At 34.7% G+C, this 18,694-nt stretch overlaps 2 protein-coding genes across 2 annotated transcripts; one reads left to right on the top strand and one right to left on the bottom strand.

The window, feature by feature from the left end:
• Positions 1-878: 878 nt before the first annotated feature.
• On the top strand, positions 879-5,945 carry RpS26 (ribosomal protein S26). The gene is made up of 4 exons (XM_090164541.1): positions 879-1,038; positions 2,550-2,727; positions 3,593-3,751; positions 5,904-5,945. Exons 1-3 carry the CDS (start codon positions 1,036-1,038, stop codon positions 3,748-3,750), a joined length of 339 nt encoding a protein of 112 aa, XP_090020667.1. The 5' UTR covers positions 879-1,035; the 3' UTR covers position 3,751; positions 5,904-5,945.
• Positions 5,946-7,441: 1,496 nt separating this feature from the next.
• On the bottom strand, positions 7,442-17,780 carry LOC149955528 (uncharacterized). Its single transcript, XM_090166673.1, has 6 exons — positions 17,527-17,780; positions 17,383-17,469; positions 10,615-10,709; positions 10,057-10,188; positions 9,523-9,998; positions 7,442-7,616 (listed from the first exon to the last, which is right to left on the bottom strand). The coding sequence occupies exons 1-6, from the start codon at positions 17,750-17,752 to the stop codon at positions 7,442-7,444; spliced, it is 1,191 nt and encodes a 396-aa protein (XP_090022799.1). The 5' UTR covers positions 17,753-17,780.
• Positions 17,781-18,694: the final 914 nt, after the last annotated feature.

Genomic DNA, 18,694 nt, shown 5'->3' with positions numbered 1-18,694 from the left:
AAATTACGCTAGAAAAATGCAGACGATACACTTTCTTTTTTACTTAAAAAATAAAAAGACAAAATGGTGTGCCCTTTCGTATCAAAACGACAAAATGTGGCACAACAAGCCTTAGGTACCTTCGAGCTAGGAGGATGGTCATTCATATTCCTAGCTTCGAGAACATCATTCTCAGGCCCCATTTTGTTGGGCTAGGCTAGCTGAAAAAAAAACCGGAAGCCACGATTATTTCCTTAGGTACTACCATGTGGAGGTAGCCAACATTTTAAAACAACGTGAGACACAAAAGAAATAGAACTAGGACTGACATTTTTATTATACCGAAACGTGTGTATTGATCAAAATATAACCGAATGTCATTCCCAAGCCCAATATACCGAAGCTTAAGGAATTTGCTCTAGCTGCTAATCAAATTCTTGGTCCCCGATAGAGTATTTTCTTTGTAGTTGAAAATCCCGGAAAATCCTGACATGATGATTTTTAAAACCAATCTGCTAAAAGCTTATAGCATATAGTCTGACTTTGAATTGTTACTTTTCTGCCTAGATTATTTTTTGTTTTTAAGTAATTCTAGCCTTTTTAATAGTGTTCACTAATACAGAAACATTTCTAGGCCTTGGTGTCTAAGGTCTAACGCTTGCACCATATTGTAACTCCTTAAAAAATTGATATTGCTTATAGTACACAAAGGTGTCGAAAATAATTTTTTATCGGGAAACCATTAAAAAATTGTAAGTTTGAAAACAATTTTTCCATAGGTATTTATTTGCTAAAACATTATTATTATCTTTTATTTATCATAAATATAACTGTGACCAAGAAGTAGAGTTGTTCTCGCGCACCCATATCATAAAGCTATAATTTCCAATCCTTCATGAAATGGTGCTAGATTTTCCTTTTTATGATCTGGCAACTCTGGTTCCCTTATTGCTTTTAGCCTTTTAGGCCAGTTAGCTTTTACCACGTTGCCTGTTCTGGTAAATTCCAACGGAACTAGTTTTGCAAGGCTTTATTTCTTAAGCAAATTTAAAGAAAATGGTAAGAATAATTAATTTGTATTTCTATATCTTAAAAGGTTTCATTATATTTCAGTTATTGATTAGCATTTCTTCGATTTCGTAAGAAATCACGTCTAGTTTCGCCGAGGCTTAAGGTTCCCATTGAGTTGGTGTTCATGTAATTTTAGGCCTTGTTTAATCACATGGTGTGTTATTTGCCGCTTTAGGGGACATATGTAACATCAGTGGTTTTATTACCCCATTACAGTATTTTTCTAATGGTATAAGAAATTTGGCCTTTTAAAAATGTTTGGGTCAGGTCCAGGTCCAGGGCCAGTGATAAAGGCTGCTGTTAGTGATATGATCCATGCTGTGAATGGTTTAAAGTTACATACTGGCCGCATGTAAATGTAAGCGCAGGTTTTAAAGTATAACACTCTTCGGGCGTGTATTCCCCTAGCCCTTTCCACAATATTAACTATAGGCGGCTGTGGTAATTGTGAAGAACAAGCCCCCCTCTTTTTTATGTTTTTTAAATGAAAGCCCAGTTTGTAAGAAGTACGATGGTATTTTTTTTGGTACCGCAAATGATTATTAGTTAAGTGAACGAATTTTGAAAATTGCCAATTTCAATGCATTTTAGTAACTAGTGAAATCAAAAACTAAATATTGGTGCCTAATGGAGCTGCACATTCGTTTTGCTCAAGCGCTGGGGGTGCTCAGTGGCACCCCAACCCCTATCTTGCTATCACGATGGTCCGTCTATAACGCAACCTAGAGGACAGTACCTAGCCTTAACGAACCAAGTATTGTCCAACTTAACCTATTGTAGCCCAAAAATGGCCCGACCACGTGACACCCAGCGAACCACTTTTCCTCTACTATCGTCAGCGCACAGCGCTACAACTATACATTCTCAAATTCCCAATAACTTGAATAATGTGGTGTTGGAACAACTGAATAAATCTAGAAACCCAATTTTGGGAATCTGCTCAATGAAGATAGGGTTTAAAGAATGTGGTGCAAATTTCAATTAACCTAACAAATAAGAACATTACAAAATTTTTAGATTTTCCTTTAAAATACATGATAACGCGTTTGTCTGTCCTGAAATTAAGGCAGGGTTCGTACACGACCTGGAAAACCCAGGGAATTTGAAAATGTTTCCAAAAGGTCAGGGAAAAGTCAGGGAATTTGAAAAGGATTCCCAATGGTCAGGGAATAGCCAGGGAAATTTAAAATGACCCCCAAAACAAACCCGGCAAATAAATTTTGGAAAAATGTATTAAAAATACACAATTGACATTTTTCAAGATTTTACCTCAAAACATAAATTTATTCCACAAAAATGGTCAGGGAAATTTGGCAATTTAGTCGGGGAAAACCTGGAAATGTCAGGGAATTTAATTGCGGAAATTTTGTACGAACCCTGTAAGGCTTCTGTTATCATTAAGTTATTATTTTACAAGATCGTTTGTTGTTTTGCCACATGGTCTGTGACCTGAAATTATGTCATGGCAGGCAAATTGATGACAATATCGATTTTTTCAGACTTCGAAACGTAGAAATAATGGACGCAGTAAACATGGTCGTGGACATGTTAAGCCAGTGAGATGCACCAACTGTGCTCGTTGTGTGCCTAAAGACAAAGCAATTAAAAAGTTTGTTATTCGTAACATTGTTGAAGCCGCAGCAGTGAGAGACATCACAGATGCCAGTGTATATGAATGTAAGTTATTATTTTTGGTGAAGAGCTATTTGCTTTTTACAGTAGTCAGGTTTACCAATCATACCTGTAGTTCTTATGAGAACTGTTCAAAATCTTGACAGACAAGAGTGGGTTAGGTTACAATATTCCATCTAATATCCAGGCAAAATATCTGGGTAGCATAAAATTGATTTATAGTTCTCACAATACTGTTGCATTTCAAATAGCAATTTAATCTTTGTACCTAAAACCGGCCCGGGCATTTTAGAAACGTCGGCCCCTACTTCCCACAAAAACACTACATTGTCATGCTGGCTAGATGGCCTCACGGCCCTTTGACCACACCGGCCCATCGGGCATTTGCCCGATCTGCCCTATGGCCAGTCCGGGCCTGGTTCTTTTATTTAATCATTTTTTTATTTTCCAACATTTTAAATTGCCTCTTGCAAAATAATTATGTAAACTAACATTTAAAATAATCAATTAAATTATTAATTGTAATTAGCAGTTGTAGGAAAACAAAAGCCCATTGCAACTTTTCCGTTTGAAAATTTTCATACTACCATAAGGTCTACTTAACCCTCGAGTTTCAACAAAATCAGTGATAACCACCTTGGGTTAGTCTCCTTGTTAGAATTATTGTTGCTACAGAAAGTACTTAGCAATGAGAATTTATAACAAACTAAACTAGTATTATACATTTTTCCAAATACTATAAAGTGGCAGAGGTGACTTAAAATTCAATTGATTTACATTATCAAATCATTGCCCTTCCCTTCCCTTCATTATCTCGCAATAAAGAATTAATAAATCAAAAGGTTAAAGCTTAACTTTTGGGTGTTATACCACTGCTAATAGTTAATTTTATTTTCCTTTTAATTTTCAGCATATGCATTGCCTAAACTTTATGCGAAACTGCATTATTGTGTATCTTGCGCTATCCACTCAAAGATTGTAAGGAATAGGTCTAAAGAGGCGAGGAAAGATAGAACTCCACCACCAAGGTTTCAAAGGCCTATGAATGTTGGACCTAAAACAAACTAAAGTGAGTTGTAGATAGTATTTCCCTTAAAGCTCAGTGGTATGATGTGTAAAAATATAATTTTGGTCTAAGTTAATAGTTAAATATTGCCAGCTAAATCCATAACAATTTAAATGGGAAAAATTAGCCTTAAAGGGACTCCCAAGTTCGGTAGCAAAAAAAATTGGGCAAAATTGGCCTTTCTATAAATTCATCTACGCTTGCCGAACGTGTTTTTACGTAGCTCTTACGTCATGATGTCATCGCGGTTTTCACACGCACGTGAAAATCCGAGGTTTCTCGCGCCTTAAGCGCGCGCTCTTAATATTACCGAAGTTAAAGCAGTGGAGTAGTAGCTAAGTTAAAACAAGAGGGCCACGTTAATTTATAGAAACATCTATTGAACAGTTTTTGAACTACAGCGGCGTCATGTAATTTTGTTTTTTTTTGGCGGAGAATGTAGCACTTGACGCGTAGATTACCAAACTATTTATTTTTTTTGCCCCCAAATGATTTATTTAATTGAATTAATTTTAAAAAAGTAATTTTAGGGGATTACAGTTTTTTTGTTTTTTTTTGGTGGAGAATGTAGAGAATGACGCGTAGATTACGAAGTTATTTTTTTCCGGCCGCAAATGATAATTTTTTTAATTAACTTAATTTAAAAAAAGTCATTTCAGGGGATTAGTAACGTTTTTCTAAAAATAGTTCCGTCAACGCAACTTTTCTGACGCGCCCCAGCCCCATTCCGAGCATTGACGGTGGCCGGGGCCTTCTATAATCGTACCTAGTGGCATCATAATTAGTGAAATCGTATCAACTTAAATAGTAATTCCCCGTATTGGCGCCTGACGCACTTTCGAGATTCGCCGTATTGGCGTCTGACTGCGCCGCGCACTCACTTCGCTCAAGCGCTGGAGGACAGTACCAAGCCTTACGCATCAAGTATATTTTTCACCGAAGGGAGGGGCCTATGGTCTCCAAGGAAACTGGGAGGGCGATCCAAAATTCAAACCATTTCGCGCGTAGCTACTAAATAGGTAGCCATTTTGTTGGTAATCTCGTCAAAGCTACAAAACGTATTAGATTTTTGCTTTAAAATTTTAAATGGGCCCTAAACAAAGCCAGATAAGATTCTAAGGCCGGGTTATTTAAATAAAATATCAAATTACGACAGAAATATCTACGAAAAGAAGTTAACAAAGCTTATCAAAGTTAGGCCTTTGCGGTCATACCTTCACTATCGAATAAAATAAACAATTTTCGTTCTCCGTTGGTAATTGAACTACTCGAACAATTTTTAACCAGGCAGATAACCATTTTTAACGTGAAAATAATTAAGATCCGCAAACAGACGATTGAAACTGTTAACCCTCCCGTTTTACTAAGAAATCTACACCTTCAAAATGGCGGCAAAGAACCGTTCATTCTTGCTCAAATTAAATATTTATTCTTGGTTCTTATATCTATACGTGGAACTGCGTCATTGATGACGTAGGGATGCAAACTATAAGCGTTTGTGGCCCAAAAATACAAATAACCTAGAAAATAACAAAAACTGTAATGGATTTTATAAAGTACGGGAATATTACGTGGAAATTATTAGGACACCGAAACTGTGGTGTCGGCGAACACACGACGGAAATAAGTACAACGAAACACGTTAAAATTCCCAAAAATGTGAAATTTTTAAAATTACATTAAAAAAATAATCATTCGAGGCCAAAATAAAAAAATACACGCGGCATCTACGTGACAAGGTCTATCATTCGCAACCAAAATTAATGTAAAATTCAATGAAAACGAGAAATTTTTAAAATTCCAAAAATTAAATGTTTTGTTTCAAAAATAAAAAATTACCCTCGGCATCTACGTGCTAGGTCTATCAGGCGCAACCAAAATTAATATAAAATTTAATGAGGCCGCTGTAGTTCACTTAACCCGAAAATTGAGCATGCTTTTCCTTCCCCCCAACCCCTTCATTCCGCCTAGGCAAGTTGGCAGAGTCAACCGTAAATTTCGCACTTTACACACATTTTGCCACCGAACGTTGGAGCCCCTTTAAAATTATGCTTAATGGATAAATTTACAATTATATTTGCTCAGATGCCATTGGTCTTTAAGTTTTCATTTCTGTGTGTGGTACTTTTTAGATTCTAATAATGTTTTCTTTCAGGTTTAGGATAACATTATTGTATCAATAAAAAAATTCAAAAGATTTGGTTTTTTATTTGTAAAACATCGAAAACTAAATTGATCATCTAGGAATTATTTTTCCAACTTATTACTTTTAAGGCTTATCTTGGTTTATAGCCACAGACTTAAAATATTAATTTGAAACCTACACTGTATTACTACAATATTACCACAGCTTGGGTATGTTCAGTTGCTGTAAAATGTAAGAAAACTATGCAAAAAAAACTGATAGCAATTTTTCCAATGAGCATTGTAACGTTGGTACCAGTTATATGGAATTTTTTTTTAAATAAAGCTAATACCCAAGGCACCACCTTCGACCACATAAGCAATGTTGCTTGTGCGTGATCAAGTAACAGGTGGCGTAGGAGGGTGGTGGCAAGCCCTTCATGCCATGCGAGCCAACAGCTCCCTACACTATTACCGTTAACCTCAGCAAGTTTTTATGAGAAGGGGAAACCGAAGATCTCGGTGGAAACCTCTTTAACCAGTGGGGAGAGAACTTACAAACTCTACGCAGAAGGAGTGGTTCCGGATTTTCACCCAGTGCCACTAGCTGGGATCGAACCCGGCTCCTCTTGCTGCGAGGCTAAAGTGCTAACCACTCAGCCATAATTATTCAATATTCTCCATGTGCTTCGTGACAGTGTGCTTGTGAAAAACAACAATGGGCATTGTGATAACAAATAGAAACTCGTATGGACACTTCGAATTTTCTGATGCGCATCCATGGCTTTTATTAGAGCAACTGTTCGTCCCTTATGTGTTTGGCTATCATGCAGACTATTTTCTAAAATTGAAAGACCGCTTTTGCACAATTACAAGCATTTATAAACACTCCAGCTGTTTCATGACAACCTGAGCATCTTCTCATCATAATGAACCATCAAAATCAACATTTCTTATGCTTTTAAAGGGAATATAACCTTTGGTATTTCTGTCACCCTCCAATGGTGCCAATATTGTCCGCTGCCACTCATGGCTTTTCACATCTGCGGCACTGATAATTGCTGAAAGCACGCGTTGGAGGTTCTTTTCCCTTTAAAGGGAATAGAACCTGCAAAACAATCTTTAAGGAAAAAACCTGCAATTTTTCAAATTAGCATGTACAGTGGGGCCAAACATTTCTAAATACCTGAAGTTATATTCCCTTTAATAGGGTTCTACAAAGATTATGCATCTAACCCTGAACCTACACTAATTTTGCATATGAAATTAGAATTCGAATAACCAATTTAAACTTTTAGATTAAATAGTTCAAATTAACTATAAGAAGAAATTTTCAGGATTGGCACGTTGTTCTATCTGGAAAACCAAAACTTTTTTGCATTTTTTTTTCACCTGGTTATTATTGGGTTAAAAATGGGTGGAAAATTAATTTTGCCGCGGCTTTTCCACTATTAATTTATGGAGTAAAATTTTTGGTAATCACTCAAATCTAGGGGTTTAATCTGTCAAAAGCTGAGGGATCACCCCCTCTTCCTCCTAAAATGGTAAAACAAACTTTTAAGTTTCATCTCAGGCCGTCTCTTGATATTGGCTGCTCTCTGGACTGCTCACGTCAAAATCAAAGGAGTTAGTGCCCTTGAATGGATTCTTGGAATGTTTATCAAAAAAGAAGGTAACCCAGTGGAGCAAAGATTTTTCACACTTTTTGGCTGTTTCTGGGCATCCCTCATTTTCACCTTGTAAGCTGTGGGAAGGGGACATGGGTGTTATGCAATTGCAGATCCTCTAGCAATTAAGGGCCAAAACCTTCTTTCTTATGCTTAAATGATTTCCCCGCTGTTTTCCTCTTCAAGCCTTTGATTGTTAGCATAAATAAGTTAAGAGCGATACACTTTTCAAATATAACATAACTTGCGTCTTCCACAAGTTTCATGCTATAGTATCTTATAGTTTTTAAATCTAAAATGAAACGGCATCAGTCGAAGATTAGGTCACATATTGAATGATTTTTATAGAGTTGAAATTGATGGAAAATTTAAAGAAAAGTGTAAATAACGCGGGAATATTCAAAGGAATAAAGTGGGAAGGATGAAAAACAACGTGTCAAAGCTCTGGTCAGAATCTAACATCCCAAATTCCTAATTTATATTCTAATTACGGCATGCTACCCTTGAATAAGATGCCAGTTTAACCATGTGTCCCAGGAAAAAATGCTTTTTGCTAACCCTGGAAAAATTCCATTGTCAGCTAGAAACCTTTTGGAAGGATTTAAATTTCTCATGATGCCATGACACCCTGAAATTCTACAACTGAGCCTTCCTATTACTGAACTGATAAAAGTAATTATACCTGATTAACATTTCCTTTTCCAATTGAGTGTTCAAATGCATTTTTGTGTAACACTTACTTCTCTCAAGTGTTTCAAGATTGCTCAAAACATGTTTTGACAGATTCAGGTTGTTCTTTGAGCAAGTTTTGTGCAGGTTAGCATGTGCGTCGAACAATGATGTTTGAAGGAAGATCTCAAGGGGTTAAATTCAAAATAGTGAAAAGTTTTAAGTTAGTGGCCACCTATTAAGTTTTTTTGTGATTTGTTGATGAATAATAATTAGCTACGCTAAATAATTATAACTTATTACGTGATGGTGCCATTTTGTCTCATGGCTAACTTTTTAGAAAGGACCAAAATGAAGTTTTGTATAGTTCAAATGAAGATATAATCTTTCTTTCACATTGGGCTGTATTTGGAAAAATTGCCTGTTTCCCGAAATATTTTTAGATTTTGATATGAGCCTTGAAGTAGTGAACACATTTCTTAAAAAAATTGAAATCAGCTCTATCATGTGAAAAAAAAATCTACTTAAAAATAGTACTTGGCGTAGCTTGCCTTGGTCAGAGGCAAAATTAAGGCTTTCAGTAAAAAATCAGTAAATGGTGCTGTGATAGTTATTATTCCTCCATTGCCATCTGGGCTACTATATTCTTAACTCCTTCAACTTGTCCGTAAGCAAACAGCTGAATTAACTGGCCCGCAGTGGCATTTAGGGTTAAGAGCTACTATATAACGAAACAAAAACCTTGTACTAAATTGCAGAGCAACTTGTGTCCCATCTTTGCCTAGAGTACCAAGCCATTCTCTGTTGGTGGGATTTATCAAACTAAAATTCATATTGGATGAAAGTGCATGTGTTTTTCTCCTGGTGGCATCATTTAACTTTGACAATATCTCTTAAGTATCTGTTTACAATTTAAAATAATAGCGTTTATTAGTTCAAACATTTTAAATATGGAACACTTCAGATGCTAATAAATCTTCCAGGCTTCTAAAATAACAGGGCAAATATGGAAAAAATTTATTTAATATCAAATATTTCCTTTTCAATCTCTAGGAAATGGTTATTATGTCTATTACAATAGTTTAAATTTATATTTTCTTACCAATTATACTAAAACGCAATGCATTACATTGTAAACATCTATCAGAGTTCAAATTACTAAAAATTAGCTCACAATTTTTTGAATGGAATCCTTTTGTTATCCAATTGAACTCTCCATATATTCCAAATTCAGTAATATGAAGTTCAATATTTCCCTGACACAACTTCCAAGAATTCACTAAAGACAATAAGTCCAATATGTTCCATACATACTCTACAGAATTCCATTCAATTTCTTCAAAAATATCATGATCTGGTGGGACTATTTTCTGACAAACATATAGTTTAACATTAAACTTTTGATTGATTCTTATACTCAATGAAACATTTCCATTTTGTTCCATTTTTGAAAATGTTATACTATCAGCAGCGTTCATTATTGACCAAGATGAAAATCTCTGCTTATCAAGCAGTTGATATTCTAATACTTGATTTTGCAACATTTCTAAACTTGGTCCCTCTGGTTCTTCGTCCTTTATATCATCAAGTGAAACACTATGTGTTGATTCAGGTGAAGAAGGTTCTGTTTTAATTTTAAAAACTTCATTCGAAAATACTTCACTTTCATTATCACTCTCCGATATAGGCTCTAATTTAACATTTTCTAACTCAATATTTTCAGAGCAAACTTTGTCTTCCTCATTACAAAGATTACTCGTCTCCAACAAATAGTTACTTGTACTGGAAAACTAAAATATACCATGTTGAAAAACCACAATTTAAATCTCAATGCACAAGTTCACTTACACTTGAAGTTGTATTTGACTGATCAAGGTCTAACTGGAATGGATCTTCAGTAGATTCTACTGCCCCTTGAGCATTTAATATTTCATCCCCGCTGTTTTCTCTAGCTAATGTTGAATTGACACTACTGGTTATCTATAGTATAAATGTAAAATTTTTAAGTGTTTACTAAAATAGAATTAAGAATAGATATTTCGTATAAAAGTCTCAGATTACAACTTACTACAAAACTTTACTCATCAACAAGCAAAATTTGGTCAGTAATATTGTTTTTCTTGTAGTAAAATAATGATAAGGTAATAAACTCGAAAATTAAAAACATTAGGTATTATTATTATTTTCAAAAATTAACACTTCCATAATTCAAAGCACAAAGTACTCCAAAAGATACGACAATAATAAGTATTTCTCCCATAATTTGCTTTTGGCATTTTTCATTCATATTGGCCTCGGTAAAATAAAAGGGAACTTGTTGTGAAATATCATTTAAACCTCTACAGACGTAAATCTGAGACTTTTGTAAGACATTTTTTTTAAATATACATGTATAAAATTTATTACAACAACAAAACTGGTCAATCCTGAGTCATCTAAAAATTTTGATTCTTTCAAAGTTACATCTTGAAATGATGGATGTTCAATACTAACTCCATTTTCTGTAAATGGAAATTTAAAGTCGTTTCAAATTTATATATTAATTAAAAAAAATTTATGGATCATTTTTAAATATTTTTCCAGTGTTTTTGCTATTAGCTAAGGGCATCTATTTGTAACTGAAGTCTACCACTAGGCCCTCTTTCATTGTCTGTAGAAAAAGTGTTCAATAAGTAGACAATATTAGCCATCAAAGAGTGGCGTCTTAGTAAACAAAGACTTTCGTGCAATAGCACTATCTATATTTTACTCACAATTTTTCAATTTGTTTCACTGGTCATCACATTATTAAAAATTGGTATTATTATTTTATGAAAAGTACAGAAAACATCGTTTTTTGGAGAACTTATAAGACCAAGCATTGCATAAAAGTTGTTGACATTAAAAGCTTGTAAATTACTTATTTTTAACATTGTTTCTGCAGAACGCAATATCTGATGTTATGTTTAAAGTAAACCTCAATTGCTGTTATTATCAAAGTCTAGCAGAGCTGGGCTGCCAAGAAAAATAAGTTTCCCCTTACCAAAAAATAAGCTGGTTTAAATAGCTCTTTATATGTACTAGGTTAGTACCTAGTTTTAACCTTGGATATGTCTCAAGTACCATAATAATACTATGTAAATACTACCTTTCATAACCAGCTTCATACCATATTGACAAAATAGTTTGGTTTAAAACTAGGTCAATACCTATTTGATAACCTTTACATTACAAGGTCGCTACCCAGTTAAACTAGGTCAATACTAGTCTTAAACCAGGTTGATACCAAATTTATACTAGGCTTATACTCATCATTAATTAGTTTGATACCCAGTTTATTCCAGGCCTATACCCAGTTCATTCCAGGCCTATACCCTACCTAAACCAGGTTGATACGCAGTTTATTCCAGGCCTATACCCTACCAAAACCAGGTTGATACCCAGTTCATTCCAGGCCTATTCCCTACCTAAACCAGGTTGATACCCAGTTCATTCCAGGCCTATACTATACCTAAACCAGGTTGATAACCATGTAATATACCAGGTTGATACCAATTTCATACTAGGCCTGTTACAATGTTTGTCATCAAATGGACCTATCCATACAACATCAACTTAGAGCAATGCTTGAAAGACCAAACTTTTATAATATGCTGCAGAATCGATTTCGGGAGGATGACAATGGAAATATTTCTGCTATTTACAATGGTTCTTTATATCAAAAGTATTACGTAAATAATGGAATACTCTCAAACCCAAACAATATCTCCTTTACTTGGAATACAGACGGGGTTCAATTGTTCAACTCTTCAAAGAAAACTATGTGGCCAATATACCTTGCTATCAATGAACTCCCCTATAAGGAGAGAATTAGGCAAGAAAATGTTATTGTTGCAGGTGTATGGATTGGGGTTACAAAACCAGTTATTAACAGTTTTTTTAAACCAATGCACCATTCTTTCAAGAAGCTTTCTGATGGTTTTGAAGTCAGATCACCAGATCAAAATGAACCATTCATAATGCAAGGTTTTGTGCTATGTGGAACTTGTGACTTGCCAGCAAAAGCTATGGCATTAAATATGGTTCAATATAATGGAGCATTTGGTTGCTCTACATGTACACAAGAAGGTGAAACATATTTCATCACAGAAACCTCCCATGTGCACATTTATCCATATCAACATGCTACAAATCTAAGGACTCATGACGATACTGTAGCTTTGGGTATAGAAACAAACGTTTTGGGAAGGTCTCTATTAGGGGTTAAAGGTCCCACAATTTTAAACAAAATGGTTCCCGATATTATTAAATCAACATCAGTAGATGCCATGCACGCTGTATTTTTAGGTGTTACCAAGAAAGTTCTTTTACTATTGCTAGACAGTCAGTATTCTGCACAACCATACTCTTTACATAATATAAGGCCATTAATTGACGAAAGATTGCTTTGCATTCATCCACCTTCATTTGTTCAACGTCTTCCTCGGTCCACCCAAGATATTCCATACTGGAAAGCTTCCGAATTTATGTTATTTTTGTTATACTATTCTGTGCCTGTCTTGCACGATGTATGGCCACCAGTTTATTTTAATCATCATTTACTTCTAGTGTTTTCAATGTATATTTTATGGAAGTCCGGAGCCTCAATCGATGAATTGCAAATAGCCAAATCACTACTGATAGAATATGTTTCAGACTTTGAACAGCTATATGGTAGACGACATATGTCAGCCAACATTCATGGGCTGCTTCATTTGTCCGAAACATATTCTACCTTAGGTCCACTTTTAGAAACTTCATGTTTCCAATTTGAGAATTTAAATGGAAAATTAAGCAAAATGTTTCATGGAACGCAGTCTATCCACAAGCAGATTGCATCTTCTGTATCTGCTTTTGTCAGCATACCAATTTGGTATGAAACATTAACTATTGGCTCAGATTCCCAGTATTTTTGCAAAAAGATGTTAGCAAAAGGAAAAAGACACAAATTATCTGATCAAATTAAAGAATGTGTTTCAGTTGTAGGTGTAGCTAAAATTGTTAATGATATACCATTTTATGTTCGCCAAGCACTACTTGCTCATTTGGATCAAATAAATATTTTTCAGGTTTTCAAACGACTAAAAATTAACAATGTGGTGCTTGAAAGCGAACAATATGTAAGATCCAAAAAACGCAACACAATGTACGTAAAGTGTAGTAGTCCAAATGAAATTGTGTTTGGTAAAATTAAATATTTTGTAAAACACATTCCCAAGTGTACATGTCGTGCAAATTGCATATGTGTTATTGCATATTATGCAATAATCCAACTACTAAAAATGTCAACACCTTTCCAAAATGGTCCAAATAGGGAAAGATATTTTGTAAATCACATAAGAAAGATTGATAGCGAATTGACAATACAAGCAATCAATATTGCTGGTAATTGGAATTTTTTACCATGTTTTTTTATAATTCCTGAAAAAGAGGGAACAATGTTTTTGGTTGAGCCTGCCAATTTAATTGAAGCAAATTAATTGTATTTAGTTATCCACCAATAAAATATGAACTTCCTTTAAATCAAATGCATATAATTATAATTATTAAAATTTTAATAAATTAAAATTTTATTTTTCATATTCCCAAATTGTATTTATGTTAAGAAACTAATTTTCTATAAAAATGCAATTAATACGTACACTTTGAATAAAATTCATTAAATTAAGCTAGAGCAATATTAATTAATATGGCTCTAGATTAATTTAATTTATTTTAATCCATCAATCAAGTGTATATGTATAAATTAATTATGTCATGCTTTTTTTATTAGAAAATTAGTTATTTTTTAACATTATACGATTTGGGAATATTTATTATTAAATAACATTTTAAATTTAGTTAATTATATACGCATTTTTTAAAATAAAATTTTAATTTGCAATATGCTTATACCTTCTTGCAATCAGCATGCATAAAATATTTTTAAATTACCAGGTGCAAATACTACGTAAAAACTAGTTTCATACAGTAATTTTCTGACCTAAAATCATTAACCAATTGAAAAACGTTATTACCATGTCGAAATCTATCAACTTGATGGGATGGTTTTTAAACCAGGTTAAAACCATTAATGTTCCACCTAATAAATTTAAAGATTTATCTGGCTAGGTAAGGATGATTTTAGTTCTAGGTATAAGCCAGGTTGATTTTGTGGAAAAATCAAAATTCAGCTTCATACCATTTCAATACCAATTAACAAATAGTTCAAAAAGTATGAAGTTAGGTTGTGCCAGGTGAATACTATATAATAACCTTCTTATTTAAGGAAAACCAGGTTAAAACCTTAATAAAACCAACTTATTTTTTGGTAAGGGTCAGGCCCTAAGAAAGCCGCTACTACTGCAGATAGCAATACTTTTTTGGAAAGAACCCCGGGAGAAGAATTCCTTGTTTGTTTGAACCTGGGCGCCGGTAATTTGTACCTGCTTCCCCTCTCTCGTCAGGCCTGGGTACATGTTTGTTTTAAATCCGTGTAATGTTGATTTCTAGAGTAGCATATAATAGCGTTTTTCACTGGGGACCATCGTATTCTAATGGGTCAAAAAGAGCAACTCCATTGACCTTGTTGCCCCCTCGTGGAGTGCTCCGAGCTGCCCCAGCTTGATGGACAAAGGCACCAAAAAAGTGTCCTTTATAGGGGCTTTATAAATGGCCGCTAATGAAATGCAAGCTGCGTATCTAAAGCGTTGTAACCATACGGTATTGTAAAGCGTACTGCTAATTAAATGAGCTTCGTATCTAAAATGCGCCCAAAAGTGTGCTTCTTAAAATTTTTGTATTTCATTCACTCTGAGCAAGTGATGATGTAAGAAGGAATGATCTAGCTTCTGAAGTCTGGCATACATGGCGCGGCCAATCAAATATATTATCAATAGATAGTTAATTGAGGATTTTCTTATAATGTTTTTCGGAATTTTTTATTTGCCAATACCAATATTAGAAAAATAGGCTGATAGATCGGTGCATCCCAAGGGTGGCATTTCTCTTCCAAAAAATAAAAAAAAAAAACTCAAACATATCCTGCTTTTCTTTTTATTTAATTAGTAATAAAAGATATTTCATCAAATGGCATGTTGCATATGTTTTTCGGGCTTTTACATCTAGAAATTGCTTTTAATTTCCATAATGACATTTCACCTTTATACTAACATTCTGGGTGTGCATGGAACTGGTAAATTTGCAACATTTAATAGGCTTTAAGTCTAGGCAAATTTTTCCTCATTATTCCAATTTGGTCTTTTGCATCTTTATTCTTTATTAAAGTACACCTTTCTGTAGGTTTAATCTTAAAAAATATTTCATCAACTGCTGTCAGAAGTAAATGAACCGAAGTTATCGGATTGCTATACTCCCCATGTTGGAGGCGTTTTCCTTATGAAGTTACATTTTGACCTCAAATTTGAAATTTTGCGCACTCCTAAGTGGAAAAAAAACTCAAGTTTTTATTAAACCATTTTTTATACATAGAGATAGCTATACCCACAATTCCCAAGTGCAATTTATCGCATCAAAAGACCGGGATGGAAATTAGCTTTTATTTGACTCGATTTTCTCATCATTTTCATAAGCAAAACGCCCTCCGATTCTGAGTGCTATTTCGATAACTTCGGATCATTTACTTCTGCTGCTGCTCCATGACTTTAACATTATTAATACCCCATGGAGATAGTGTACAGCTGATAAATTCTTGGTTTCATTTAAGAGGACTTCACTGATATCATTTTTGTGATTGAAATATGGGTATAGCAAAACTTTATTACTGGTTATTAAAGATTTAACTGGTTGTAGCTGGATAAATTGGTTTCTTTATTTTATACTAATATATAATAAAGTATTAGATATTAATGCCTAATATTTAATCATTTGAATTTTGGAAATAAGGCTTGAAAAATACCAAAATTTTATTGGTCATATTTGTTTTCAAGAGGTATGGAAGGGGAGGAGTTAGCTGAAATTTGGGCCCAATTTTTAAAATTTTTCAGAGGTCCTTTAAAAGGTTCCAACATTTTGCACTCGAAAGAATTTTATAAATATGCATTGTACTGTCCCAAAAACGTGAAATTTTGTGATCCATCAAAAATGTATTATTTTATATTATAGGATAAATAAGCAAAATTTATTTATGATCACCGGACCCATGGTGTTATTATAGTATGCTCAGATTTGGCAATTTTTATCCCCCCCCCCCCCATTGAAATACATTTTAGGATTTGATTTAAATCAGCCAACCCTCGTTAAAATACAGGGTTCATACAAAATTTCTGGAATGAAATTCCCTGACATTTCCAGGTTTTCCCTGACCAAATTGCCAATTTTTCCCTCACCATTTTTTTAGAATGGTTCGAGGAAAAGGTCTTGAAAATTGTTTTACAGTTCTATTAAAATTCCCTTACTTTTTAGGACCATTTTAAAATTCCTTGACTTTTCCATGACATTTTGGAATCATTTCCAAATTCCCTGACCTTTTGGAAACATTTTAAAATTCCTTGACTTTCCCAGGTTGTGTACGAACCCTGGAATGGCATCCCTTATAAGGAGTAAGCTGTTGAATTTTTAATATTATGAGGAACATTCTTATAGCATGTCAATTACAACCTACCGAGGGTTTCGAGACAGAATCTAATCCCTTTCAAAATGACTAATGTTCACCAAATTAATACCCCTTTCCATTTAGATTGCGTTATTTTCCAATTAAATCTATTCTGCCACATATTTGGATTCATATCAAGCATCTGCAAAGGCAATAGCAATCTATGGCTTAGGTGCACTTCCTATTTCTTGCTTACAAATTTTAAATGTTATTACCTTTTTTCCTCTTTTGGAAATCAAAAAAATATATTATATTACTATGTTAAAAAACTTTCAAAAAATGCCTCAAAAGTCTGGGTACCTGTAGATAATTCACAGCTTGAAATGTTTAAGTTAAACTAGTGCCAGAATCATCTGACATGATATTACTACTCAACTACGCTTTTCTATATTGAGAAAAAATTCACCTCTGTATAATTTCCATATGACGCCATGGCAAATTCTACGGAGCTGTACTATTCTATAGACACTGTCTTCAGAGTCATGATGGCTAATAACATCTACCACGTTTTAAATTGATGCCGAAAGAGGGCATAGTGATTTATTTCCATCACGAATAAATACCAGATATTTCTTTGCTAGCAATATCTTCCAGTTTTAAACTGGGTACAGCGTTGAATTTTAGTCTTCTCATTAGAACTTTCACATCTCCTAAAAATGATTTAAATAAATTTAGTATGTGACTTTAAGGGAAGCACTCAAACTCACCATTAGCTCTTCTGTAAAAGTCCTTTTCACTGAAATGATCACTGCAAACTCTAGACCACTTTGATGGCCTTTTACTAGAATTTGGCCAAACCACTGACAGCCAACGTTTTAAATAACATTCATTTAACGGAAACTTATGAAAAGATATTCCTTTTTCTTTGGAGTTAATTGAGCTATTTTTACAATGAAATAAGGCGCAGTAACGACCACCTCCAGATTTTGGCATATTTCAAAAGCAACTAGTCTTGTTACAAAAAAAAAAAGGCTTATGTTCATTGCAGAGTATTGTGACGGAAAATCAGTCTTAAGGATAGGCATGGGATAAGCAAGGGATAAGCAACTCTACGCGAATTGACGGGTTTAAAATATCGTCTGCGTTGCTAGCGCTATCTGCCACCGTGAGCATGGTTCTTAAGTTCTTTATTAGCTCAACAAAAGGTCAGAGACCCATCACGTCAAGACAGTGAGAAATGAGATATGTACAGTCAATAAGCAAAAACAATATACATACAACGAAAAAGGGTAATACAATTGTAAAATAAAATAGCTTGAGAGATTATGAACACTTAGTCATAGAGTTCGAGATAGTTCGCCAACTCCTTCCGGAATAGAGTTTGCACGGGAATGCCCTTAAGATGGTCTGGCAAGAAATTCCGGTCCCGAATGGACGAGGGAAGGAATGAGTGCTTGCGGCACGCAATACGGAATCCCGGAGGCACCACAGACACCGTGCGGAGACCGCGGGGTTTACGAAACCACTGAGAGGCCACCGCGGAAAGAGGCGCAAGGGCACCTCCGTGGCGGTGAACGACAGAGTTTACCAGAACTAGGCGGCTAAAACGGCGGCGCGAAGTTAGTTAGAACGTTTGTCATACAAGTGTCCCACGAAAAGCCAACGCTCGCCGCGAAACGAAGAGCACGACGCTGGATAGACTCAATAGAATGGATCCCGCTTGCCGAGTTGGGGGCCCAGACCGCCGAGCAGTACTCCAGGATAGGAAGGACATAAGTTTTTATACCCAGGGTCTTAGTGGCAAAAGAGCAATGGGCCAGATGGCGCTTAACGAATTAAAAAGATGTGTATTATTTAGAAATTAAATTTCGCGCTAAGCCTTGGCACTGAAAGCTAGTAAAGTACTAAACTTGGATCTTAGTGCGAAATTTAAAG

Source organism: Leiobunum rupestre, chromosome 2 (assembly GCF_980474605.1).
Source record: "Leiobunum rupestre chromosome 2, qqLeiRupe1.1.hap1, whole genome shotgun sequence".
Taxonomy (NCBI): Eukaryota; Metazoa; Arthropoda; class Arachnida; order Opiliones; family Sclerosomatidae; genus Leiobunum; species Leiobunum rupestre.
The sequence above is the reverse complement of the archived record's forward strand: the minus strand, read 5'-3'. Positions and strand labels throughout refer to the sequence as shown.